The sequence below is a fragment of the Micropterus dolomieu genome, linkage group LG01 (assembly GCF_021292245.1).
Source record: "Micropterus dolomieu isolate WLL.071019.BEF.003 ecotype Adirondacks linkage group LG01, ASM2129224v1, whole genome shotgun sequence".
Classification (NCBI taxonomy): Eukaryota; Metazoa; Chordata; class Actinopteri; order Centrarchiformes; family Centrarchidae; genus Micropterus; species Micropterus dolomieu.
Window position 1 is genome coordinate 28,473,699 of NC_060150.1, and position 26,572 is coordinate 28,500,270.

Genomic DNA, 26,572 nt, shown 5'->3' on the forward strand with positions numbered 1-26,572 from the left:
GAAATATGACCACATTACTCCTATTTTAGCTTCATTACACTGGCTCCCAGTATGTTTTAGAATTTACTTTAAAATTCTATTGATCACTTTTAAAGCTCTTCATGGCCTCTCGCCTTGTTATATTTCTGAACTTTTAGTCCCATACACACCAGCACGTACCTTGAGATCCTCGGGCAGAGGTCTGTTGTCTGTTCCAGAGTCTTGACTGAAAACTAAAGGGAACAGAGCGTTTGCTGTCAGGGCCCCGAGGCTCTGGAACAGCCTGCCCGAGGAAATCAGGTCGGCTGAGTCAGTGAACTCTTTTAAGTCCCTTCTTAAAACATACTTTTATAGGAGAGCCTTTCCCGATCTTATTTGACTTTATTTTATCCCTTTTATTTTATTGTATTTTACTAATTTTATATTAATTTTTCATGCTCTTATCTTGTTTTTTTTTTGTATTATTCTTTACACTTGTTAAAGCACTTTGTAACTTGTTTTTGAAAAGTGCTCTACAAATAAGGATTATTATTATTATTATGAATGATAGAGCTAGAGACTGATGTAATGAATTTCTTGGGACCACTGGGTTAGTGTAGTTTGCTCTTAGGGTTTTCTGTATGTAGGTTAGAAATTATACTGTAGATTGCATGTCCCTCATTTATTTTAGTACTTTTTTGCAATATTATCGCGATGTAATAAAACGAGATTTTCTAATCGCAAAGGCTGCGATTACACTCTGGTCACATGACACCCAAGCGGAAAGCAGTCTGCAGACGAAGTTGATGCTTCGTCTGCATGTTACGCAGTACCTTGCCTTCTTGTTTTACAATGGCCTTAAGCTTGACATAAGCTGACACTACATAAACTTTAGAGTCACACAGGGAATGAAACTAACAGCCGCTACCCGCAGGTAACTTGGTGGTGGTGGTGGGTGAAATCGTCGGGCCATCCGCGGCTTTGATGGACAGGAAAAATGCACAACAGAAAGGAATGTGTAGTAAAGTAAGTGAATTGTGGCGATCAGCGCCTGTGTCACACACACAGCCACCAGTCAGCTCCCGAAATATCTGTAAAACGGTGTTTCAAACCAAATGCACATGTTCGAAAGAGGCCCGGTCTGTCCCGAGTTACAGCTAGTGATGTGCGGATCTATCCTAAAGTATCGATATTTCTGATACCAACGTTTCCTGCTCTAGGTCGATACTCATATAAAAGGATCGATATCTAAACTCAGTCATCTGGAGTGAGTGTGTGTTTTATTATAAGTATCTTACTGTCACCAGGATGGTCTAATTATACTCTGTTGATAGGAACTTCTTTTCCTTCCGCCTGTCAAAGTCATGCTTGTGCTACGGCTCTGTGACGGAGCTTCTTTGAAGTGAGCCGCTGCAGCCCTTTACATTTCCCGCGACTGAATACTGAAAAAACAGTGTATGTTTAATCTATCTAATATTGTGTTGGTCATAGTATACACTAATTTACTGTTTGTCCATTTTGAATAATACAGAAGGTAAAGAGCTTAAATTAATCACATATTAAATCGCAATATTGGTAAAAATAATCACAATTAGATTATTTTTCAAAATCGTTCAGCCCTAATATATACACATCTGAGCTTGGTATACTGCAGCCACAAAGACTAAAGCTAATAAAAAGTAAACTATAACTAAGCATTTTCCAAAAATAAAAACTAAACTAGCAAACCCACTTTAAAAAACTGAAATTGAAAACAAAAAGTCAAAACGAAATCACTATATAATAACCTTGCATGTCACGTCATCATCATCATGTGGCTTTTCTCTGAAAAAATGTTTGCTCAGGTTGTATGAGCCAGTCATTTTATCCCACTATACCATGAGAAGAAATGGTATGGGTAGTATTAAAGTAGTATACCTGACAACAAATAAGACTTACTAAGCATGTGATGAGGCTTGATTATGTGCAAGCTGATAAAGGTGTTGTAGCAGTCCAGGGCAGCCAGCAGTACATCCATCCACTGCAGGGTAGCTCTGACACTGAAAGGACCCGTCAGGTCCCTGAGAGTGGGCTGGGAGAGGAGACCTCCACCCTCAAATCGTGAGATCAAGAAACCTATGCCATGATCCTTCAGCATGCCCTCCAACCACTGAGGTGGAGATGGCTTCCCTAAGTTCAGTCACACACATTAAATAATTATTCACAAGTATAAAAAAAGAATATTCAGTCAGAACAGCAGCAGTCACTCAAATAGCTTTCACAACACAGTATGCATTATTGGTTTCAAAATTATTTAATTACTACTGTGTTGATTTGTTTTGAGTTATTTTTATCAACTGATCTGTTTTTTTGAGTTGCTCATCTGATCGAGGCTAATCCTTGGTAGGATTGCTCACCTGGGAGGAGAGGTATAAAATCATAGAATAGCTCCATGCATTTGTGGCGGCACTCGGTCTGAGGTCGACCACATTGTTCCAGAAGCCATAACACCACATCAGAGAGGCACAACTTTCCATCAGGTGGAAAGCCCCTGGAAGAAGAGGAAAAAAAGCAAATCTAGATAATGGAAAAAGTTCCATTTATTTATACATATAAATAATAACATCTTATTATTGCATAAACATTACAGCAATTATAGTAATATAATTGCTAGGCTTATACAGTATGTATCCATTAAATGTAATGTTGAATCAACACAGTTTACCTGACAGCTGAATTTTACTTTAAAGCAACTATATCTTGTAACTTTTTTTAGTTTCACTTAGGCTATGGTATGAGAAGCGTCATAGCTTGCAAATATCCAACTGATATCCATGTTGCAGAGTACCAACCTTGGGATGCGTCTCTTGGCGTTGTGCTCATGGAGAGTGGGGGCCTTTTGTTTGATGATTCTTTTCAGATGATCAATGGCGCTGCAACACTGCTGCAATGTACCTGAGGATGGAAGAGTGGAAAGAACAGGTTCATACCTTTTTGAAGATTAAATGAGCTTTCAATTATAATTTTCATTTGAAGCGCAATGGAACCATGTTTAACCCCCCCCCCCCCCCAAAAAATAATAATAATAATAAATGGCATACATAATGAAAACAGCGGCCGTCTTATAAAGTCATGTATTTCACACAAAGACTTTGTATTATGTTACAAGTCACGGACAGGGAGGATATAAGCAGGGACCAGGTAAATCAACAGTGAACACGCAGAGTGCAGATGTTGGGTTTGGCTGTTTGACTTCATTAACAAACCAGCATGTGGCGCACCTGCTGCCATGAAAAGGGTTCACAGGTGGAAAACTCTGGAAAAAAGACAAATTCTGTGTCTTTTGGGCAACTTTATAAAACATACTGCTGATGCAAAATCATGGGAGCGGATAGGGAGAGGTGGGGCAAGTCAGCATGTTTGTAGTGAGAGACCAGAGGTGTGTGTGAGTGTGGGGAGAATAGAAGGCAAGGCAGGTGTATATTTAAAAAATAAATGTCTGTGGGGATTAAACCTGCTTTCACAGGACGCTCTAATGTGAAAAGTTAAGAAATTAAGATTTTTCTTTTGCGGGGGGAGGGGGTACGATCACGATGATGGCTCAACCTTGTGATCTTTGTCAGCCATCGGCAATGGACGATAGCATCGTCTATCAGTGGTTCTCAAACTTTTTCACATCAAGGACCACTAAACTGACACATATAAGACAACAGACCTCCATTTGATAAGATTTTGTCCGAGGGTCACTCATCTGATAGGATTTTTGCTTTTAGATGTTTTGTTACAGAAAATGTATGAAACCATGACCAAAATGGTCATACATGCTGTCATTGTGTTACTTATGAATGGAATTATAGTGAAAATAAATTGTTCCCCTTTTTGCTGGGGACCCCCTGAAGCCCCCTGAAGGACCCCTGGGGGGTCCCCTGGCCTCACTTTGAGAACCACCGGTCTATCAGCCCAACCCTAATGACAAGAAGATATTGATAATGACAAATGAAAATATGAGTGTCCTGTCTATAAAGCTTAAGTGGTAGCAATTAACAATTACCCATAGATCTCTCATCAGAGTGTGCAAGGGCCAGACTTTCAACAAATATGACGAGAACTTCAAAGACAAACTGCTCCACCAAGGATTTCTCCTCCCTGCAGAGATAAACAGACAACAGCATTGAGCAAATACGGTAAAACGTACAGAACCATTTCTCAAAATTAAATTTTGTCATTCTGACAGGAATGCAATTTAGTAGGAGAAACATAATTATAACAAAAATTTTGGGGAGGATAATTTATCTATTTAAATCTAATGTAATCAGCAGTGACTGTCATTTACAAAATTAGTCAAACCTTAAATATCACAAACATCATACAGCTTGATATTCTGTAAATGCCTCAGAAATCTTGAGGCTCTACAGAGTTGAAATAAAAGTGTCAACACAGAGAGAAAAATGTTTTACCTGAATTGTCTGTAGATACTATTGAATGCTAAGGCCGCACCGAGCCTTTTGAATCCATTGGGGTGGAGAGCCAAGCTGTAGATCCGCTTAAACAAGGACTTCATGTTAGTAGGGCTTTTCTCTTGCTGCTTAGGGGTGGTTTGTTTGATTGACCATTTGACAAACTCTTCAATGCAGCGGCCACAGAAGTCTCTGAGAGTGCTATCTATTGGGTCAACCACACCATCCTGAATAGAAAAAACAAACAAATGAGGCAACCAATGGAGCCAGAAAATGAAATTATTACTACAAAAAGCCTGAAAGCTTGAGTAACATAGGTTGATTTACATTTATTGATGCATAGTCTCAAGACATGTTTGAACATTTACCTTATAAAGCCCTTCGTAGAATATAAACACATACCATAATGGCCTCTAGAACAGCTACTGTATCTTGGCTCTCAAACTTCTTGTTGTTTGTGAACCAATGAATCAGTTGCATAACGAGGGGTTCGAAGAGCTGTCTGGTCACCTGGTAAAGAAATTCAAAAATCACATCCCGGACTCTGTAAGAACCATGCTCTACGTGTTCCCTCACTTGCTTGTGTGCAACGCTGACTCACTCAAGCGAATAACACTATACTAAGGAAATACATCAGAACAGAACTGACCAACTGGAGGCCGGTGCACTGTACCTGAGACATGAAGGATGCAACTTTCAATCATTCATAACTGTAGCAGCCTAGTCAACAAATGCACTAAACATTTAGTTCAGTTTCTGATACTTGAAATTGTTTAAGTCTAATACAATCATATTCAGCCCGTACTACAACTCTAAAGTCAGCACTAAAAACGCTCTAGCACAATTGTGTGTTAATTGATGTTTCCTAAAACAAACGCAGCATGTCCATGGGCTACAAATATTCTTTATTGCTGGTTTGTTAGTCATAATTTTGTAAAGGGGTATGGAATAAACCTCCCTTACAGTTAATTCATTGCCACCAGCAATTAAATGAATTATGTAAACAAGATGGCATACATCATAAGCATGCGTCGGCAGCGTTTGTGTGGTTACTCACTGCCATAAGTGGAGACAAAAGTTCTGCAGCGCAGGTTTAAACTCCCTTAAACTATCCATAAAACGTCCAAATAATCTCTGATTTCTAAAGAGAGTTTATTAATATCCGAGTCTCTCCCTGTCTGGCTTACAATGCTGCCACATGCCATAATATTTAAGGACTTTTCTTGACAAGTAGGAATCATGTCTGGGGTAATGATCTTGAAGGAGTCCACATACCTGATCCACATCACAGGCCAGACGCAGAAGCACAGGAAACAGCCTTTTGTGCAGCTTGTACATAGGCGGCAAACTATTCTCCCCTTCAACCATCTGCGCACTCTTCCCAACCATGTAGACCACCAAGCTGTGGAGCAGCTCACAAGCTGCTACCTGCGTCACACACACACACACACACACACACACACACACACACACACACACGAGAAACTGGATTCATACAATCATTTATTTCTATTGGGTGATACCACTGTCATCATATCTAAGCTGTGTCAATCTCTACCAGAGGTCTGCATCAGATTTATTTTGTGAACTCTCTGATGTTAGATGACGTACTTTAGTTTGTCTGTCACTTGTGGACAGAGCCAGTTCACTGATGCGAGGCAGAAACGGGTCGAGGTAGATGACTGGCTTCATATCAGCAAATGGCACGGCAAAGCTGAGCCTTTTCTCAGAATCCCAGGCGACAAATTTCTTCATCATTTCCTCTGATGAAACCGCTAAATGTGAAACAATGGAAAGAGGGATATGATCAATAGAGCTGCGATAATTAATCGAATCATCGATTAGTTGTCCACTATTAAATTAATCTCGTCCTATCTGGATAATTGATTAATCGGTTTGAGTCATTTTTTAAAAAAGAATTATGTACTAATAATTATTTATATTCCAGCTTGTTAAATGTGAATATGTTCTGGTTTCTTTACTCCTCTCTGACAGTAAACTGAATTTATTTGGGTTGTGGACAAAACAAAGACATTTGAGGACGTCATCTTAAGCTATGGGAAACACTTTTTCACCATTTCCTGACATTTTATAGACCAAACAATTCCTCAATTAGTTGAGGAAATTATCGACAATGAAAAGTTAGTTGCAGCCCTAATAATCAGCAGGAACAGCAAATATCTCTGTTCACAGTCCTGTGTCAAATGTTCTGAAACCATCACTCTGGAGCAGGGACTTAAAACGTGAGTGTGACACAGAATGAAATGGCAGGTTGGTTATGTAACTCCTTACCAGTTACAAGGTTCCTGTTCAGCTTTCCTCCCAGGTGACCGAGCAACTTCACCACCCTGAGCCTCACCAGGACAAGAGGAGCATCTTCCTACATTCATAGAAGTAAACTGTAAGTTCAAATACAGGAAGTCTTCTCAGCAATATGAAACTGCACTCGCATTAATTGCTGTGTTGTACAATAATAAGTAGTTCATTAGGACTTGTCCTGAAGTAATTCAGGTATATGAAAGGTGTTAAATAGAAATGAAATGACTCCAACAGGAACCCTTCAGTCATTTTTGGAGTCAGTAAATTCCACACACACAGAGAGAGAGCATGTTCGCCTCCTTCTGTATCTGTGAACTGAAGTAAACAGATATTAACCTTGCTATACACTAACTGCAGCCAAATTGTGATGGATAATAGATACATAACAAAAACAGAACTTCTTATTTGAATTTTACTCTGACTCAAAGAGAGGGAACTCTGGACACATTACTTCATTAAGGAAAATTGCAACGCCACTGTGACCAGAAACCAAATCGCCCCCAAAACGATGAAAGATTATTTTCCACTTTCTCATCCAGTACCACGGCAAGCTGGTTAGATTTTTTCAGGAGCCTTGTCATCACTCGGCTGTATCCCTTGTCACTTCTTGAAGACAAAGAAGACATCACCTCCCAGTTGCTGTCGTCTTTGCCTAAAGTGAACAACATCAGAATTAGGCTTTTTGCTCATTTAACATATCTTCATTTCTTAAACCAAAACAAACTGTTCATCAACTGATACATAGATGTGCTTGACCATTGATTATGATGTGCTTACTGTTGGTGGAGGGAGTTTTCAGGTATCCATCCAGAAGGGGAAGGATGTTTGTGTAGCAGTGCTGCATAGTCTCCGAAGAAATGTGGGAGGACCAGTCCTCAAGAGCATCTAGGGCTACGTTGGCCAGAGGAACATGGCTCAGACCCAACTTCAGAGCTGCCTAGAAACCCAATTTACACACAACTTACTGTAGGAGTCTGGTAGCCAACAGTTTTCTTTTCACCACAAAGCTTGTTCAATCATGTTTTTATCAACTTAGAAATATAGCAAAAATTCGATCTATGTTAACTTTTAAAGGACACCAAGACCATTTTACACGCCTTCATCTCATCACGCCTGGATTATTGCAACAGCCTTTTCACCTGTTTAACCCAAAAATCTACTGATTGACTCAAGACTGTCCAGAACTCAGCTGCCAGGCTGAACAAAGAAATATGACCACATTACTCCTATTTTAGCTTCATTACACTGGCTCCCAGTATGTTTTAGAATTGACTTAAAAATTTTATTGATCACTTTTAAAGCTCTTCATGGCCTCTCGCCTTGTTATATTTCTGAACTTTTAGTCCCATACACACCAGCACGTACCTTGAGATCCTCGGGCAGAGGTCTGTTGTCTGTTCCAGAGTCTCGACTGAAAACTAAAGGGGACAGAGCGTTTGCTGTCAGGGCCCCGAGGCTCTGGAACAGCCTGCCTGAGAAAATCAGGTCGGCCGAGTCAGAGAACTCTTTTAAGTCCCATCTTAAAACACACTTTTATAGGAGAGCCTTTCCCGATCTTATTTGACTTTATTTTATCCCTTTTATTCTATCTTACTTATTTTATATTTATCTTAAACGTGTATTTTAGTCTTTTCAATGTTTTCTTGCTTTTATCTTGTATTGTTTCTGTATTATTGTCTTTTGGGTATTATTGTCTGTACACTTTTTGTAAAGCACTTTGTAACTTGTTTTTGAAAAGTGCTCTACAAATAAAGATTATTATTATTATATTATTATTTTTCTCTGATGTACCCGCACAGCTCTTTCAGATTAACTCAGGGACTCTTTCTTCAGCACCATCCATCACGTTCCAAATGTGTTCATTTGAATTGATTTGAAACTGAATATTATTCAGCTATTATTGATATAAAAGTGAATAGTGAGTTTTACAATATATTTTCACATCTAGTTGAAATGGCAATGTTTAGGTCAGTTTTCATTTGTAGTACTACAACTAGGAGAGGCAGATGCTGGACATTTCACCCATTTATTATTACTATATGCTAACAATTTCATCCGTTTGTTCAGTACTAATAGCTATCTTTTTACATACTTTCTACATATTTCAACTGTTTGTCCATTACATTTAGCTACATATATTAATTATTCATCCACTACTTTTAGCTAAGGTTTCTCTTTGCTACTCTGCTCATTTGCTATTTTTCACAAACTCTTACGTTGCAGCATGGTCTGTAGACACACTATTAATTAAAATTTTAATTTCTATTTTATGAAATTACATGAGGCACTCTAAAATCTTTTTTTCCCCCTTGTACCCCGTGGCAACTGCAAAAGTAGCCGCTGGGGTACGACTACCCTTGGTTGGGAATTACTGCACTAAACTGCCTACTGTACATCTGCATTTTAGGTTTTTGTTTTAAGCTGTATTATTCCATCTTGAACAAGCTCACAAGTTCGCAATAAAACAAATATAAGGATCCCACCTCAAGAGCAGGACAGTAGGCCTTGATGTCCAGGGCTACGATGTTGTGATGCAGCGAGAGGACAAATGTCAAGCAGGATGCCAGCAGCTCATCTTTGTACTGCTTCATTCTCACACACACCTAGTGGGAAACCACACGTCACTCACATCTCCTACATATTAAATTTGTCAATAATGCTCCGTTGTAATTTATTGCACCAAGAAGCAAGTTTATAACATTATCAGGAAAAATTGAAAAGGGAAGCTACCTCCTTTCCAAATTTGGAGAAAAGGGCAAAACAAGCACTTTTCATTGTGTCACTCTGGGGGGATGTAGAGCTTCTCAGGCAAACTCCCTGTTCAAAAACAGATTTTATTAGACTTATTATTTGTATGATGTATTCCGTGTGAGGTGTGCACTGCATGGCATTACTACTTCTGTTCTATGTTTGTTAAACTCTGTAATTATCCAATACCTCACATGTCAGAGCTTGAAATATGCTGCAAAAAAAGGAGCAGAAAACACAATCTAATGCATATCATTTGTAAGACCACTTGGAAAACACAATCTGATATTCCAGTAACACGGTCCATTGGTAGAGGTCTTAAATGCCCAGATTATTTTTCAAATTGCCATGACACAGAGTCCAGTGTGATGGCAACAAAAGCAACTAATGGGATGACAGACTAGTGCAAATATTACCTGGTAGTACTTGATTCTCTTGGCAATTTTCATGGTGACAGACAGCAGCTTGTAGAAGCCGCTGACAAGTGGATTTCTTATGGAGTGGAGGATAAGCTCATGGCTTAAGGGGTACACCCAGGACTGGAAAAACTCCAGATGTTTATTCAGCAACAACTCACTGAAAAATAATGAAAACAGAGTTCTCCTGAGACTGACATCCTTGCTGCTTAAAAGGAACTGTAAATGTGCTATAACACAGACTATTAGGGTGTCTGATGGTTTCACTCAGTCCTGATAATGTCCTGTAGGTTGTGATATTGATGTCAGAGTGAAAATTAAGGTGAAAAAATCAAGTGTTGACATGCCAGACATGAGATCTGACTCACTATGCCAGCTCCTCGATAGAAGGACAAACAGTGTTACAGATGTGAAGCATCCTTCTGTTCATATTATATGACATGACACCTGCCAGTGTTTGTGTGTTAACGCCATTACCTGCAGAATTCAACCAGGTTGATAAAGGCAGTGAAATCTTTGATCTTATTGGGCAAGAGATGAGCTGTGGGGTCTGAGGAGGGCAGGATGTGGGCTGCATCATCTACAGCCTGACAGACAAGGAGGAAAGTGCCATGAATTAGATACACAGAAAGGCTTCTGAAGGCCAACTGAATTATGTTTAAATTGATACTGCCAATTATCAGCAAAGAAAATAATACTAGCAATAAGTGAAGGTGTCTAAGGTACCTCACCTCCTCTCCTGCGTTCACTTTCTGCACAGACAAGTCCAGTTTTTCCACAATTCGGAGAATGGATTTTACCAACTCATCATAAAGAAGACGGCTCAAAGATCCGAGAGCAGCGTTCTGGCTTTCAAAAGCTCCATCCAAAAATCCTGAATCCTGCAGAGGACACAAAGGCAACAAGGACATAAAATAAAATGTACTGCACAGTCTTACCTATTGAAGGGTCTTGCAGCACATGAGGAACATTTTCTACACACAAAGTGTTGATTTTTATTTGTTTAACAGCAAATACAATTTCAATTCAATTTATTATTATTATTTATACAGCATCTCCTAATGAAGGAGGGAAGTGGAGGAATGATGGCTAGTAAATATAATTCTTAAATATACAGTATACTATAATTCAGAACTGTACATGCAAGCCTGAAAGTACTTTTGTACAAGTCAAATTATGTACAGTGTGTAGCCTCGAGCATTCAAAGTAGTTTTACAGAAGAACACAGCTGTACCTTCAGCTGGTCACAGTCTAGAAGGCCTTTATACAGAGCAAGGTAGTTCTGACTCGATGGAACTTTCCACTTCCCAGTACGAACTTGTGAAGACTCTGAGGGCCCACTGTCTTTGTCCTGAGAAACGGAGGACAAAAGACATATTTCTTCTGTCAGCACAGTAAAAGACACATCTTGATTCAAGGGAATTAAATTTGACTGCAAAATAAAAGAATTCTGCTGAGCAAATATATAAGCCTGTGAATTTAGTTTAACATCTGTAAAACATGTATCTGACCTCAGAAAGCATGATGGGTTTTGAACAAACACGAATCAATCCCTGGTGCACTGAAAGACAAGCAAAAGTGAAGGTTTTAGCAGATGTGGAACAATGGCAACATTTTAAAAGTAAACTTGTTGCTATAAAGAGTATCTGATAAAGGGCAGTGATTCATTTCAAAACTCTGGGTACAATGTATGATCGACGTACCCACAGAGCTAATAAAACTCCACAGAACAGGTCCTTTAGAGGCCATGGCCACCAGCACCTTAAGGATGGACCTGCAACAAGCAGTCTGCATTCTCTCGCTGTACTGAGGGAAGCGGTCAATCTGCACCACCAGGAGACGCTCCAGTAGTGGCGTATACACCTCTGGAATCTGAGCCCATGGACACAAAGCACAAGTCCAAATGAGAGTGGAGTCTTCCTTGCTACTGTAGAATATCACGGTGTCTACAGGCACATGCCGAGTAGAGTGAAAATATATGAAGCCTGTTTGATTATGGGCACTGATGTTATTCAACAGCTGGACAAAGCAGATGACAGGCTGAGTTTGTTACCTTGTCCAGGTGAATCAGGACACTAGCTATGGAGTCCAGGAAGCTGGGCAGCTGGTAGAAGCTGTCGTCCTCGCCATCAGACTCAGTCAGGTACATCTGCTTACAGCGCTGAATCAGCTCAGTGTACATCAGGTCCACATCTTGTGGGCAAACTTTCTTGCATGGCTACAGAAAAAAACAAACAATCAAACAAAAACACTGAAGCTGAAGGATTAAATTTAAGATTATGCAATGGATTAGACAGGAAATCCAGTGTGAAGCAATGAAAATACTATTAGTAACAAGCAACTGATGGAAACATCCATTTAAGATGAGTGCATGTGCATAAACTTCTTGTTAAATAAGTTCTAGCTTTTCACAAACAAGGCAACAAACATACGGCTGCAAAGAATCCATATCCTCGTATGGCAATGGACAGCTCTTTATGTGTCGAGTCCATGGTCTTAATGATGCCGCAGAACTTCTGCATGAAGAACTTCAACTTGGTTTTGTGCTCCTCAATATTCTCGGCAACCAGCATGGCCACCTTAAAGAGATAATTTGAAGCGGTTTTATTTGCTGTCATGGTGCTAAACTGTCAGTCTGGCTACCTACATGTTTTCTGTGCCTTGAAGTGTTTACCTGTTTGAGGAAGGCTTCGAGTGCATAGTAACTAGTCTTCTTCATCTCAGCGTTGATGTGTCCACAGAGCTTAGACATAACCTCAAACAGATCTCTGTAGTGGTCCATAAGGCAGCTGCTGAACTGGGATGCGTGTCTGGCAAATAATCGAAGCCCGGCTGTTTGAGAAACAGAGCCAAAGAGATGTAAGTTTTCGAGGAGTTCTATCTTCATTTTTGCCGTCGAAACGGGAAGGCCTTACCGAATGTGACAGCGTAGCGAGTCATTTCCATCTACAAGAAAATTGGGAAAATTACAGACGGATTACAGAATTCATGTTAATATCACATTTAATGTAAATGCAATAACAAAACAGTTCAGGCTGCCGTCACACAGTAAGCACAAACATAAGGGTCAATATGATTACATATGCTACATAAAAAAATAAAAAAGAGTACTTAACAACTTCTCATCTACAATAAGCTAATACCACATACAGCTAGATAGCTGAGATAATGATGTTTACCTGGGGACTGACTGCCTTTAGGGCATACTGAAAAATGTCTTTAGACGTCGCTGGGTCTGCAAGTCAGAGACACACACCAATCCACGAATCACGCCGCCGTAGAGACAGAAATTAGATTTTGTTTTTGTCTCGATTGCGAAATAAACAGAGGAAGTAAATAATGCGGATACACACAAACAAACACACCTTCATCCATGGTTTTAGTGAAGTTGACCATTAGAGCAGTGATTCCTCTCAAGCATCCAGCTACAACAAAAAGCTTTGGTTCCTTTGTTGAAGAGGTCATCTGAAGCAAAATCATTAAAAACTAGAACTGAATACACACACACATTTAACTGGCTGCATTTGTTATTATGTGTTCAAGAAACCATATCTATTTAAATGTGATTTTGCCCACAGCCCATATGATGGTGATCTTCTCTTATTTTTTTTTCTGTCACTGCCATATATTCTGTAAACATACCTGTTCTTTTAGCTCTCCTAGATAGGCTTTGTACAGTTTCTCAGAGTTGTTGACCATCTCGCTGGGATGAACCTCAGCAAGAACACCCAGCAACTCGTAGATTTTGCCGAGAACTATAACAAAAGTAAGATTTCTTTTCACTGCCTCCGTTAAGTCATTGTCTTTACGGTGTTCAACCAAACCTTGGTTTCAGGCATTCAAGGAAGACTCACCAGAATCTGGTAGTTTGCTCTTCTGACAGAGCTCGCTGTAATATCTGTTGAATATTTCACAGATGCGAAGCTCTGCAGCCACACTGGAAGCCTTTGTTGTTTGAAGAACCTGTGGAGAGTATTTAACAAGAACAAGGTCTAACCAGCATACAGACAAATACAACTACAAGTCCTTGTTCACAAGTATATCAAAACACTCTCACAAGATGTTTCTCACCTAGCACATAAGACTAATGTTAAAGAAAATACACCTGAAGCCTGGAGAAACTAACCTTAATAAGCAGCTCCAGCACTGGAGTCCTACATTTGGCCACTTTTTCCTTTGTATACACAGCCATGCATGTGTCCTGCATAAAAAAAGAAATGGAAAGAGTAAACAACATGAGTAATTTGTGGAATTACATGTATAGCTACATCCAAAAGTATGTTTTATACTCTAGTTGCAGAATGAAACCTTTACATGTGGCACTGTAAAGAAATTAGTGACAGGTCTTTCCTCAGGAAAGCAAACAAACATGTCATCTGGTTCTAAACGGGGAACTTACTCTTATGTCAATGGCGTAAGTCTTCTCCCAACCTTTGACTCTTGGAGAGACCTTGTCCAAGAACTTCTCCAAAAAACACAAGATCTCAACTCGGGTGTCCCGGAGCTGGAAAAGAGATGTTTCTTTTAATATAAAAACGTTCACTTTCACTAGACTATTGTTGTCTCTGGATGTTCCTTGATATCTACCTCGTCGGACGGCAGGGACTTTCTGAGGAAGCTGAGCAGTCCATAGTCTTTTGAGAACAATAAGGATGTCTGTAAAGCTTCAAGTTGAAGATGGAATCAGAAGGAAATGTTAATATTTGTTTTTTGCACGCTTTTCACACACATGCGCCACAACACCAACAATAAAAAGCTGCAAAATGAGAATACTATTAACTTTTAACTACATCTGCAAAAATATAAAGCCTGTATTACTGCCCCTTTGCTTCTGCCTCACAGGACTAAACACTGTTACTAATGTACTACAACTTAACAGAAACGTGACTGATCAGAGTTATATGGACTTAAAACTATTATCTAGATGTTGGTAGGGCGACATGGCCAAAATTGTTATCACGATAAAAAGTTTAATATCTTTCAATATCGATAATTATCACGATAAGTATCAAATCGCTATTTCTTTCAAGTTTAAAGGCTGATTTTTGCTCCTGAGTGATGGTCAATGGTTAATTGTGGTTTAAACTCTTCGTTATGGTCAAACCTTGATGCCAAACAAATCTACTTCACAGGGTAGAGGTAGAACATTCAAAATAATTATGATAAAATCTTTGTTAACAAATATGTTTTTTTTAGTCCTTTTTCCTTAACAAAATAAACATCTTAATAAAACATTTCCTAATTGTTTGATTCAAGTGAATAAAATTAAACATTTATTGAATATTTATTGAACATTTTTTATATTGTTATTGAAAAATATATATATTTTTAATTGTTTTATTGTTTTATTGTCCAGCCTCGGATAAAAGTTAGTTGGAGGGCAGAAGAGGGATTTGAAAGGGTTGGATTTTGAGCACATACATCAGATGAAGTGATTCAGTTCGAACTGAGGGGAGATGCCAGGATGCTGAGAGTGGAGCCCAGAAAGAGAGATGACCAGGCCATAGGTCGTGCTTGTATTGTGATAATATGACCATACGCGTTGCATTATGATATTAATTAAAGAGTCCACCTGAGAAAAAAGGTGCCATGATCATACAGACATCTGAACCTTATGTTGCAAATCCACATAAAAGTGTCTTCATCTTTAGTGTTGGGTTGTTGTACTACTTGAATAGAGCAGACTACCACTGAAGTTTCAGTAGTAAGATCTTGCAAGTTTTGCTTATTGTCAAAGAATCACGTGGTTTTTGCATTGTGTTCTGACTGAGCGTTGCCGCCCACCACGTTGAGTTTTGGCGGAAGACCCTGGTGTGGAGAAGGCAGACTAAATAAACCTTACTTATATTATCATTATAAATAATTTCTGCGTGACGAATTGATAAGTACCTTCTAAAAATCCACACAGCACTTTATCATACCAGGTGTTTAACGCCCGTCAACATCTGAAGCATTATTAACATTAGATTAGCCAGATCGTCAATGGAGTTTGGCGCGGATTCAATGTGTGCATTTGAAGAGTATTTTTATGGACTTTCTTTTCTTACCAAGTTCATTCTCGGTTGGTGCTAGCATGCACTCCTGTACCAAGTCACCGACAATATCGTGACATTTCAAAGCAGCAGCTCGGGTGTCTTCGTCAGAAAGTGATTCGTGAAGTTTCAGAAGAAGCCCTTGAATGCCTCCAGCAGTGGTGCAGTGAGAAGACATGGCTGCAGCGCTGACCTAAGCTAACATTAGCATCACCACATTACTTTCTCACAATCAGAGAGAAACTACGTCGTCCTCACAACTAAATTAGCTAAACAAACACACTGTCAGGCTAGTCAGCTCATCAACCCCAAACCATGACGCACGGCCGGAAGAATCACGATGGGACACACGGCTGCATAGGCTTCAAAATAAAAGCCCAGAGGATGGACATCCGATTTCATAAACTACTATCTGGTGGCCCTTAACCGTCGCTATCGCACTGTGACAGTGTTTGGTGATTGGCAGCAATCTTCCTTCTCTTCAGGACCTGTACGCCTCCAGGACTCTGAGGCGTGCAGGAAAGATTGCAGCTGACTCCTCCCACCCTGGACACAAACTGTTTCAGACTCTCCCCTCTGGCAGGAGGCTGCGGTCCATCAAGACCAAACCTCTCGACACAGTTTCTTTTCGATGGCAGTGGGCTTCCTCAACAAGGCCCGGGTCCCCACGGTCAGTGACTCTCATGCCCCTCTCCTCAAACTCGCACATACTCATACACTCTCCTGACCCCAAACTTTACAACAACGCTCAACTGTGCTTTATGCTCATGTTGCCAACTTTTGCACATACTTATCAGCATTGTATTATAGTATTTTTGTATCTTTTTCTATTTTTTGTATTCTTGTAAAAAAAAATTCTGATCTCCTTACTTTTTATATTACTATTTATGTTATGTGTACTGTAAGCACCAATTCATACCAAGGCAAATTCCTCGTATGTGAAAATGTACCTGGCAATAAACCCGATTCTGATTGTAGTGCTATGCACAGGACTGTCAACGCCACAGCTGATGTCTACTTATATTAATAATAGTATAATCAGTCTAGAAGTATTAATATCAATATTATTCCCACGGTAAATATATATAGTTGTAGTCTCCAATTGTGACCACTGACTAGAGAACAATTAACGTCATCATTTTATGATAACTTGTTAGTTCTTTTCTGACTGCTTTAGTTTGTAACTGTATTTTGAAAGTATTTACCAGAAGTAATATTGTGCCATCTTCATTGATGCTGACTTGACGAATTTTAAAGTGTTGCAGTTCCTCTTTTGACCGCCGGAGGGCACTGAACACTCATTTTTACACTCATGACAGGTACAGAGAGTCGAGTGCTTGGTTTTTCCGTTTCTGGCAGTAATACGCAAACGAAAAAAAAAATAAGGTGGGTTTCCTGTTTGTTCGTTTTGTGGTTAAACGAAAAAACTATCACTCCAGAGTAAACACACAAACAGTGCTGCCAAGAAGAACTGCAAAATGACATAATATCGGAAACAAAGATTATTCTTATATTTGTTTTTATTTTTGGTCTTTCTTTAGAATACAAAACAAGAACCAAAATCACAAAAATAACATTTACAAAACAGATTATTTAACCAAGGTGACCGAGGCAACATAGAAAAGCATGTCTGAAAGTGATATTGGTGGTCTAGCCTGGAAACTTGAGGTAAAACAGCGAGCAATGTAAAAGGTCAGATATCTTTACAAACGGCTTTGAATTAGTGCCTTGCTTCAGTAGTGCTATTCACAAATAGAGTTTAACAATATCATGTTTTCCTAACATGTCCACAATTAGCAGTGACTTAGTGATGTAGTGCTTCAGACCTACCTAAGAACAAATTGATTATTGTGAGATGTAGGTCGAAATTTCTAGGCATGTCACACTATATGGCACCATTTTAAATGGTTTCTATGTTTATCCTCTTTGATACACACACACACGCTCACACACACACACACAACACTGTTCCTACTCATTCACCCTCTTAACTCTCAAATGGGTGCAAATGATTTCCTAAACAGTCTTTACTATTTCCCCACCAAGAATACTTCTGGCTAAAATGAGTGAATAGCTTTACCATTGATGTCACCTAAAAATGTTTCCAGCAGGAAACAAAAGCTGTTTCGCAAGTTGTAATTCCTAAAAAGTTTGACGGGGCAGGAAAAAACAAAAACTAAAAACACTTGAATGATTAAAAAGCTGGAATGGCCATCAGTCTGAGGCACAAACTCAAAAGTTCCATCTTTTTCTTAAAATACAAAAATGGTAAGACGAAATGCAAACACTGCATCAAGAGAGAATTAATAATAACCTAGCATCACTTACCAAAACACAAAGCAGTGAAATTAGTACAGTTTGGTCTGCACATGTTTGTGCAGCTATGTTTTTGCATGAACAAACGTTTCTTGTCTTTTCTTCTTTCACATGTAAGACATGGTCACTGGTGATTCAGCATAGCAGATTATTACTTCTTTTTTTTTCTTTTTTTCTTTTTTTTAAAGTTCCTTTGGATGTGTGCCTTTTGTTGATTTTGCATCTGTCACAGCAGGTAGATTGAGCTAGCATTACTTCATATATCTATATATACACATGCATTCAACATCATATGTATTTCCCATAGAGAAAAGAAACAAACAAACAAAAAAAAAAAAACTATTTTAAACTCCCTTTTCCACCACTTTAAGTTTAAGCTATAAAAACCTGCACGACAGTCCATGAAAAAAAAGTTTGCATGGAGGCTTTGCTGTTTGATGTGAGATATGCAGCAGGTTGTAGAGGTGCTGGCGCCGGGGGTGCGACGTGGAATTCTTATTCCGTTGAGAGGGGTCATGGGTATTCTTCAGCCGCTCCTATTCAAATGGGCCTTTTTCTATGTAGTTGGGTTTAAGATTCACATTATGCTGGAAGAAGAGTAACTGGTTGCAGACACTGACAGGGCAGGCCTTCACCAATAGCAAAAAACACTGGAGAAGAGTGTGAATGCATATCTACCATCTTCTGACCTGCAGAGAGAACAACGTGTAGAAATAGAAACTTTATATCTGTGTGTGAAGGTTTTAGAAAGTAGAAATATAAAAAAATAAATAAATAAAACCATTATTGACAACCCATATCAGACTGAGATGCAGCCTGCAAATACTACATCATCATACTCACGCTTCCCACTCTTCACCACTGTGAGGGCACATAGCTGTAGCTGGGTGTGCCAGGGGGCCGATACGTGGGCATCGTGACTTGGTGGGGGGCAACAGACGCTGGTGATGGAGATGTCAGCAAGGTTCCTGAGAAGCAAAGTGACCGCAGAATGAACACCAAGTGCACGAGTATGACACAATGTACGTGATAATACACACTTTCACAACAAAGAACGGGGGCCCAGATTTACTGCGGTTGCATTGTAAAAGTAAACTAATTCTAATGGCTCCTCTAAGAAATAAAAAAATAAAATAAATCTTTAAACCCTTGTGGACAGCACAACACACTGAGGTATTACCTTTTTTTTGAACATCTCTACCATCTAAAGAAAGTGATTAGCAACCAATTAGAAACCGATGCTTACCAGCTGACATGGCCATAGTGGTGCCGGCTACCATCCCCATGGTGACGCCGTTGTGGCGGGGAGGATGGATGGGCGGGGCATACATGGCCGCAGGCATCCCATTTGGCTGGACCACTGTCGTGTGATGGATGACATGTGGCGGTGCAGCGTACAGTGGCTGTGTGTAGTAAGTGCCTTGTTGTTGTGAAGGTATTAGGGCCTGCACCACAGAAGAACAAAGAAACGGCTCAAAACGTTAAACTAAACACGACTGTGTTCAGGTGAAATGACACTTAACAGATCCGACCCGGTATGAAACAGCTATATCAATAAAGAGCTGTCCTCAGGCCAATTTCGGATAATATTTAAATCCCAGAACCAAGAGCTGAACGCTGTCATCCTTCAACACCACAAATGCACTGACCTGCGCATACGGGTTCTGCTGGGGGTAGGTGCTCCTGACTGGGTACACAGCAGCAGCATAGGGGTTGGGTGAGGAGGAGTATGGCGGGACAGTCCCTGTGTTGGGAGAGCAGGACATTTTGAAAGGAGTGCCTGGAGCATAGCCTGGGTGGGAGGAAGACACTTTAAGTTAGCGCTGCTGATTACTAAGTGTGCAGTCACTTTCAGGCCGTGGCTGTGGATGAAGAAGTACTGCATATTGGTCGTTACTAACTGCGGCTTTATAAGGAAAGGCCTGAAGACACTTTGACCTACATACAACTTGAAAAGGTGTTGAAATCTTTGCTCCAGCACAGAGTGGTGAAATCCAATTAGAGTCAATGACAAAACAGACTTTTCAGTGGCCTCATTTAGAAAAAGACTCTTTTTACTTTTTGAGAGCCATTTTGATATACTTTCCTACGATATGCTTCCTATGTATGATCTTACAATAAATCTATTGCTGTGTATTTTTCTGATGACCCCAGACTAAAGTGGGGTCCGGCAGCACTTCATTCTTACCGCTGGGGAAGGCTGGGTTTGCTCCTGCATAGACATTGGGAGTGTATGTTGGAGCAGCTGTCGCATAGCCAACAGGGAATCCAGCTACCGTGACCAAAAAGAAAGAACATAAATTAAATCCTTTTTACTCTTGACTTCAGAATATTTTGTTGTAATTAAAATATATGTGTGTCAAAACCATTACACATCAACACACCATAATTACCTGGGTAGCCCATACCCTTAGTATTGGTAAAGGGGACCCCTGTTGACGCAGGGTTGTACACTGGATTCATTTTGGTGGCTTACTCGTTCTGCAAAGAAAGAAGGTTAGACCATGTGAATATCAAAACATGCAAAGATCATCTGGGTAAATTCAGTACAGATTCATTAACGGACAGCTGTCCCTTCAACCATCCTGGCCCAAAAGCATCCTATCATACAGTATATTCTGCAGCTGAAATAGAGCAGAGACGTCCCCCTGATGCTGCTGATGGATAATAGTGCCAAATGACTCGCCCATATGAGGATCCTGACTGAGAGAAGATAATAATAGCTAATAGCTTTAAACAATACCATTACACTTCACACATCAGAAGTCTATAGGTTCAAACTGACTAAAGTTTTAGACGTCTATTTTACATTAATAAAATCTTGCTCATTTCGTATTTTATGAAATGCTGTCAAAACACATTCAGACTATCAGCAGATAATGAAAAACTACTTTTAAACTACATTTAGGCCTATTTGTTTCAGCTGCATCACCATCATGATCACTCAGAAATATTCGCATCATATCCAGTTGATAACTACGATAGGAATGTTCAATCAGTGCGACTACAATATGAAAGGTTACTTTTCATTCATCGGTTTTATACAGATTAGTTTAAACAGCATACTGCAGCACTGTAGCGCACAGTAAGTGTTTTTGTGCAACTGTTGCCAACCTGAAAGCTGCCTTAATGTCCACTGGGTCACTGTGTTATAAAGGACAGTGTAGTTTGTAGATTTTATTCTGTGCTGAGGATAAATTTACTATGTCCAAAGATAACTCTCTGTCGACCTCGATTACAGATTAATCATAAAATTGGTCATGTTGGGGTAAAAAAAAAAACAAACTAACAGCCTATTTAACCGTAATTTCAATGTTTCTAGATACGTAACTTCCAATATGTGCTTTGATATCGACAGTCTGAATGAGGAAATGTCACAGCGCGCCTCAGGAGGGGAGGAGTTAGAGAGGATCCCAGCATTACTTGAAGTAAACCTCCTCCAGAGCAGGTTAGGTTCACAGCGTAAGTTGCCCGGGTTACTGACCTAGAGTTTATCTGATCTCGGTCTCTGAAACCGAAAACCCAGAGTTTCCCTCATCTCGGGCACAACTTACCCAGAGTTTTTATTAAACCCGCTTTCTGAAACAGGGCCCCGGTGACACCCTTTGTTTTTAACAGGTAGCCTAACAGAAGTCTCGCTCCAGGACAATTCTCGCTCAGATATCTCATGAGCGGCGAGGTGTTGCTAGAAGGTGGCAGTGGAAACGTGAGTCAGAGGGGGAGAGAGGAGTTTGTTGTGTTGGAGTAACGTTAGAACATAAAGTCTTGCCAACAGTTTTTTTACATACACATCAAACCCCTCTCCCTTGTTTCCACCCGCTTTTCCTGCAACAACTCGCCTCTCACAAGATTTCAGAGCGAGACTTCAGTTTCTTGTCAAAAACAAAGGGTAGGAGCTTTTTATATACAGTCTATGGGTAGGAGTCACCTGCTGGTGTAGGGATTGTTTATGATGTTGCCTCTCTCTTACTGCGAACACACCTGCTTGCCCCGCCTCTTTCTGTCTCTCTCTCCCTGTATGTGTCTGCTTAGCTGACTTTCTCCTTCAGCAGTTTGTTTTATAAAGTCGCTGAAAAGACAAAGAACTCGTCTTTTGCATTTTTCCACCTGCAATTCTGTTTTCTGCAGCAGATGCGTTGCATGTGGAGGGGGCTTGTTAATGACGTCGCCTATTGAAACGGTTGAAACCAACACGGTACCAAATAACATCTGCACAGTTGTGTTCACTGTTGCTTTACCTGGTCCGCACTAGAAAAATATCCACCAGCTGTGTTTCTATGCAAAATGCTAAAATGGCCTGCCAAATGTACCTGGGTGGCCCGCACAAGTAAAGTCCATATGTGGGAAACACTGGGTGTAATTGCCCCAAAGGAATACAGTTGCAGCCCTGAAGCCATCTGCTGCATGTATTCCTATACTTTCTGTCATTTTGACCCCAAAATATGTTTTTTAAAAAAATAGGTCCTGGGTTTAAAAATACCAAAATTAGCTTTTAACAGTGCAAATTGATGTGTGTGCCTTTTTCGCACATGTAAGTTAATTGCTCTTTCAGCTAAAATGATTCATTAATGTAGCGCCGTCTAGTGGACTAATATGTATTACATCATTTATCACCCAAAACACCACAAAAATCTATTATGGTCAAAAGAAGCACATAATGCATCATAGCAGCACTTACAGCAAGTCTTGACACTTCAGTAGAATGGTTAAAGCGGATATGATAAAATTATCTGGTGAGAACAACAGTGAGGACTGCCAGTGGCTTATATGACTTGACCTTGCAAGGTCATAGCCACAACAGATATTCTTGTTTGTTTCTTTTTATCTTTGTGTGTAAGTGCAGTCAACACATAACTGGAGTCCCAACATTTTGTGTGAGCTGGTCTCATGTTTTGCATAATTTAACATGGTGCAGTGCTAGAGTTTTTAATGTGGACCTGAGTTTAAATTCCTTTCTTCCATGCCTTAACTACGCTTGAACACTTCCACCCCATAAACATCTTACTGAATTTGTGTTCTTCAACTTAACTTCCACTGTAATGTATCATTCTGTCCTATTCAATGTATAGAGCAGCTGCAATCTATCTCGTATGACGCATGCATTTTTCAAACATTTTGTAAAAACACACTCTTATACATTTATTCATTCATATATCATATTTAATTTTTAATTACAATACCAGAGGAAGCCTCGACTGCCCCACATTAGTTGACAAAAAACACTGGGGTATACAGCTGTATCCAGCTGTGACTCTGTTCTGCCCTCCAGCGGTGGTCCACGCACCATTACATCACTTCACAAGTGTGCCCAGGCAAGGAGCATTTGGACAGTGAATGAAACGCACTCCTTCAATGCATCAATTTATATTAAGGCTACAATGATGAGACCATGATTTCCTAGTGAGTAGAATATTAGCATTAGCACTTATGGAGAGAGAATTACAAACCCAAATCTATTTTATGTTCCCATTTTTTGTGGAAACCACAGGGCAGAACACAGCCTGACATCTTTAAAAAATCTCAATCATCTAATTTTAAAATTTAAAATACATCCAGCATAGAGATAAATCCACTCCATTAAAGATTTTAGTACCGATGCTTCTCATTTTCTCCTTCCACCAACACACACAGTGGACGACAGGAGCAATGAAGAAGAGTGTAAAGCAATTCAATTATTATTTTTTTATTTATAAAAATGCTGCTTGGTGGTTCGCTTGTAAGCGTGTTTCCAGTAGGTCTTGATAATTACAGGGTTTTCCTATATTTCCTTACAGGTGACGTTATATGTGTTGCCTGAAAAAAAAAAAAGATGGCAACCTTTTAAGTGGAAGAATTTTTGAAAGGTGAACGTGAACGCAGCGGGGCTTTGTTATCATTAGCTAGCTTTGCTCATTTAAGCCTCCGTAGTTGCACAACCTGCAGTTGGCCAAGCGTGTTTGTCGTTGTAGGTTCGTTTCGATGTCAAGACCGGCCCGGCTAATTATCTGTCTGACCGTGCAAACCCACTGGACTGTCCCCGGACAGCAGCCAGATGGGGGGCAGCTTGTCAACAGGCCGCACAGCACAGGAGGCAGGCAGCCAGACAGCTGTGGTCTGCAGTGACGCATGTCCCAACGCTACAAATAACACACAAATCTCCTTACCTAGAAAATAACCGACAGGAACTTACTGTTAACTGTTCTGACCGTCTGTTTGTCCCTTCCTTCGGTCTTCTGGTGTTAAATAAAATTTAGCTAGCTGGTGTTTTGCTCCCAGATGCTTTGCTGAACTCTTTTGAGCACTCCGCGTCACTTCCGTGAAGTGTCACGTGGTCTGCACAATAAAATAAAATAAAATAAAATGTTAAATAGGCTAGTACATTTGGCTTTATCAGGTAACCAAATTTCTTCTCGTAATGAGTAGGCCTATCTTTTGTCTTTATCCCATCCTTTTTTTTTCTTTTCTCAATACGAACGACCTCTAAAACGACTATGAATCCAAACTAAAACGACAGATTACATAAAATAATTTATTAGTAAATAATGTCATTTTTATTTAATATACTTCCGTTGTGCCGTGCACAGTCGTTAGCTCCACTTTGACATTGTAGTGTCCGATGTCCACTCTGCAACATTGTAGAAATTCTCTGTGAGCTCATTATTATGTCTGCTCTGTGGTCCTTGCAGGCAATAAAAATTATATGCATTTGCCAAGAGCTTCCCTTTATCTGACAACTTATCAACACTGGATTTGGCATAACTTGATTAACACCCAATAAAAAAGAATACTTCTACAAATTAATGTCCGTGTTTCTTTGACAGCAATATAATTAGTGTATTTGCTCTTCAAGGACCTGACGCTTCGTTTCCATTCAGCCATTGAACAGTGAAGAGTGGAGTCCATACTGTTGTGGTTTAAGTGCGACCTATATGTGATTTTATAGGTACAATGTCGCGATTTAACTTATATTAGGAATCACTCTACGGTGTAAAGTGAAACTATTGAGTCGGCTGGTGTCGTCTGTAAAGAGCAGCCCGGATATAATGTCTGGAGCGGCCGGTGGAGGAGGGGGTTCCTCCAGTCTGGGCGCAGCAGCGGCAGCCAGTTGCAGCTCTGCCGGCTCTCCCTACTCTGCTGCAGCCGGAGGAGGCGCAGGGGTGGCCGGGAGGCTGCCAGCCCGGGTCTTGGAGCATGTTTTCTCCTATTTAGAGCTCTCTGACTTGATGCGTTGCGCGCTGGTCTGCTGGCACTGGAACAATATACTAGCGGATGAAAACAGCGAGGTGTGGCGTAGCCTCTGCAACCGGTCTCTGAGCGATGAAGCCCTGCGATCTGACATCCTGTGCAACCTGCCTACCTACAAGGGGAAAGTAGGTTTAACGATATACAGCTGTTCTCTCCGGTTGAGAGAGCCATAATGTCCAGTCCATTCAAGTATCTGCCTGTTTAGGACTATCCTTTGCTCTGCAAACACCGTCACGGATAGTGACTCATTGTCTGGTAAACTGCATATTGTCTCCAGGATGAATACCGAAACCCCGAATTAAATTGGTATAGGCTTACTCTTAAATGGGGTTTGGTTGTTTGAGTCAGGAAAGTATTTAAGAATACGATTTACTAGGCTAAACTATGTGTTGTGTTGTTAACATTAGCTCAAGTCCATGGAACCCTGTTTTATTATTTTATTTAGTAGTGAGGTGACTGTTGTTTATTATTGCATAACTGTGAAACCTGAAACACTGAAAGTGAAACCTATTTTTAGAGCAGCCTCTTCCAGCTGAATCTTTCATGGCAAGATATTGATTCATGTACCCCATAATAGCAGCTGTAATCATTTACTTATCAAACTAATTGTGAAAGACTTTACTGAAGCTTTGAGCTACAAAGCCCTGATTGGTGGAAAAGCCAAAGTCCATGACCATGTTTCACAATGTTCATGCAAGTATCTATATATACTGTATATATCAAGAGGGCTTTCCTTTTAATCACTAAAAGTTATGAATGGTTTAATATTTTAATAGAATGACGACAGCAAGATCTTTCATACCTAAACGGACATATCTGCCTGGGTGAAGGTTTGCCACCTTCCACTAAATCTCTCTAAGACTGAACTCTTGGTCATTCCAGCCAAGCAGTCTATCCACCATAACATCAAACTACAAATTGACTCCTCAACCATCACTCCAACCAGGGTGGTGAGAAACTTGGGTGTCATGATTCATGACCAGCTGTCCTTTTCAGACCATGTTGCTGCTGTCTCTCGGTCATGTCGCTTTGCTCTATACAACATAAGGAAAATCAGGCCCTACCTCACTCAGTACGCCACCCAGCTTCTGGTACAGGCCATGGTTATCTCTCACCTCGACTA

General features: G+C 40.1%; 3 protein-coding genes across 4 annotated transcripts in view; 1 reads left to right on the top strand and 2 right to left on the bottom strand.

Annotated features, from left to right (window-relative positions):
* The window catches only part of prkdc (protein kinase, DNA-activated, catalytic subunit), a 47,942-nt gene extending 31,643 nt beyond the window's left edge, over positions 1–16,299 (bottom strand). Inside the window, exons 1-31 of the mRNA XM_046063562.1 lie at positions 15,925–16,299; positions 14,465–14,541; positions 14,277–14,381; positions 14,004–14,078; positions 13,732–13,840; positions 13,520–13,632; positions 13,243–13,342; positions 13,057–13,112; positions 12,793–12,823; positions 12,552–12,709; positions 12,310–12,456; positions 11,931–12,095; positions 11,581–11,749; positions 11,389–11,438; positions 11,112–11,228; positions 10,609–10,758; positions 10,355–10,464; positions 9,878–10,037; positions 9,444–9,530; positions 9,197–9,316; positions 7,491–7,650; positions 7,256–7,365; positions 6,687–6,774; positions 6,006–6,169; positions 5,670–5,822; positions 4,797–4,904; positions 4,395–4,621; positions 3,989–4,083; positions 2,790–2,892; positions 2,355–2,488; positions 1,897–2,127 (exon numbers count right to left, since the gene is read on the bottom strand). Of these exons, the coding sequence (XP_045919518.1) occupies positions 1,897–2,127; positions 2,355–2,488; positions 2,790–2,892; positions 3,989–4,083; positions 4,395–4,621; positions 4,797–4,904; positions 5,670–5,822; positions 6,006–6,169; positions 6,687–6,774; positions 7,256–7,365; positions 7,491–7,650; positions 9,197–9,316; positions 9,444–9,530; positions 9,878–10,037; positions 10,355–10,464; positions 10,609–10,758; positions 11,112–11,228; positions 11,389–11,438; positions 11,581–11,749; positions 11,931–12,095; positions 12,310–12,456; positions 12,552–12,709; positions 12,793–12,823; positions 13,057–13,112; positions 13,243–13,342; positions 13,520–13,632; positions 13,732–13,840; positions 14,004–14,078; positions 14,277–14,381; positions 14,465–14,541; positions 15,925–16,087 (3,835 nt within the window). The 5' untranslated portion in view covers positions 16,088–16,299. The remainder of the gene's footprint in view (positions 1–1,896; positions 2,128–2,354; positions 2,489–2,789; positions 2,893–3,988; positions 4,084–4,394; positions 4,622–4,796; positions 4,905–5,669; positions 5,823–6,005; positions 6,170–6,686; positions 6,775–7,255; positions 7,366–7,490; positions 7,651–9,196; positions 9,317–9,443; positions 9,531–9,877; positions 10,038–10,354; positions 10,465–10,608; positions 10,759–11,111; positions 11,229–11,388; positions 11,439–11,580; positions 11,750–11,930; positions 12,096–12,309; positions 12,457–12,551; positions 12,710–12,792; positions 12,824–13,056; positions 13,113–13,242; positions 13,343–13,519; positions 13,633–13,731; positions 13,841–14,003; positions 14,079–14,276; positions 14,382–14,464; positions 14,542–15,924) is intronic.
* Positions 16,300–17,411: 1,112 nt separating this feature from the next.
* fam168b (family with sequence similarity 168 member B) lies at positions 17,412–24,550 on the bottom strand. Of its 2 annotated transcripts, none has more exons than XM_046063618.1 (7): positions 24,395–24,550; positions 20,619–20,706; positions 20,414–20,497; positions 19,875–20,017; positions 19,472–19,670; positions 19,069–19,193; positions 17,412–18,914 (listed from the first exon to the last, which is right to left on the bottom strand). In XM_046063618.1, exons 2-6 carry the CDS (start codon positions 20,686–20,688, stop codon positions 19,081–19,083), a joined length of 609 nt encoding a protein of 202 aa, XP_045919574.1. In that variant the 5' UTR covers positions 20,689–20,706; positions 24,395–24,550; the 3' UTR covers positions 17,412–18,914; positions 19,069–19,080. The 2 variants fall into 2 exon arrangements, with proteins under 2 accessions (XP_045919574.1, XP_045919564.1); XM_046063608.1 differs by having other exon boundaries at positions 20,610–20,706.
* A 532-nt stretch (positions 24,551–25,082) lies between these two features.
* The window catches only part of fbxo45 (F-box protein 45), a 20,741-nt gene continuing 19,251 nt past the window's right edge, over positions 25,083–26,572 (top strand). The window contains exon 1 of the mRNA XM_046063596.1: positions 25,083–25,574. Coding sequence (XP_045919552.1) covers positions 25,248–25,574 — 327 coding nt within the window. The 5' untranslated portion in view covers positions 25,083–25,247. The remainder of the gene's footprint in view (positions 25,575–26,572) is intronic.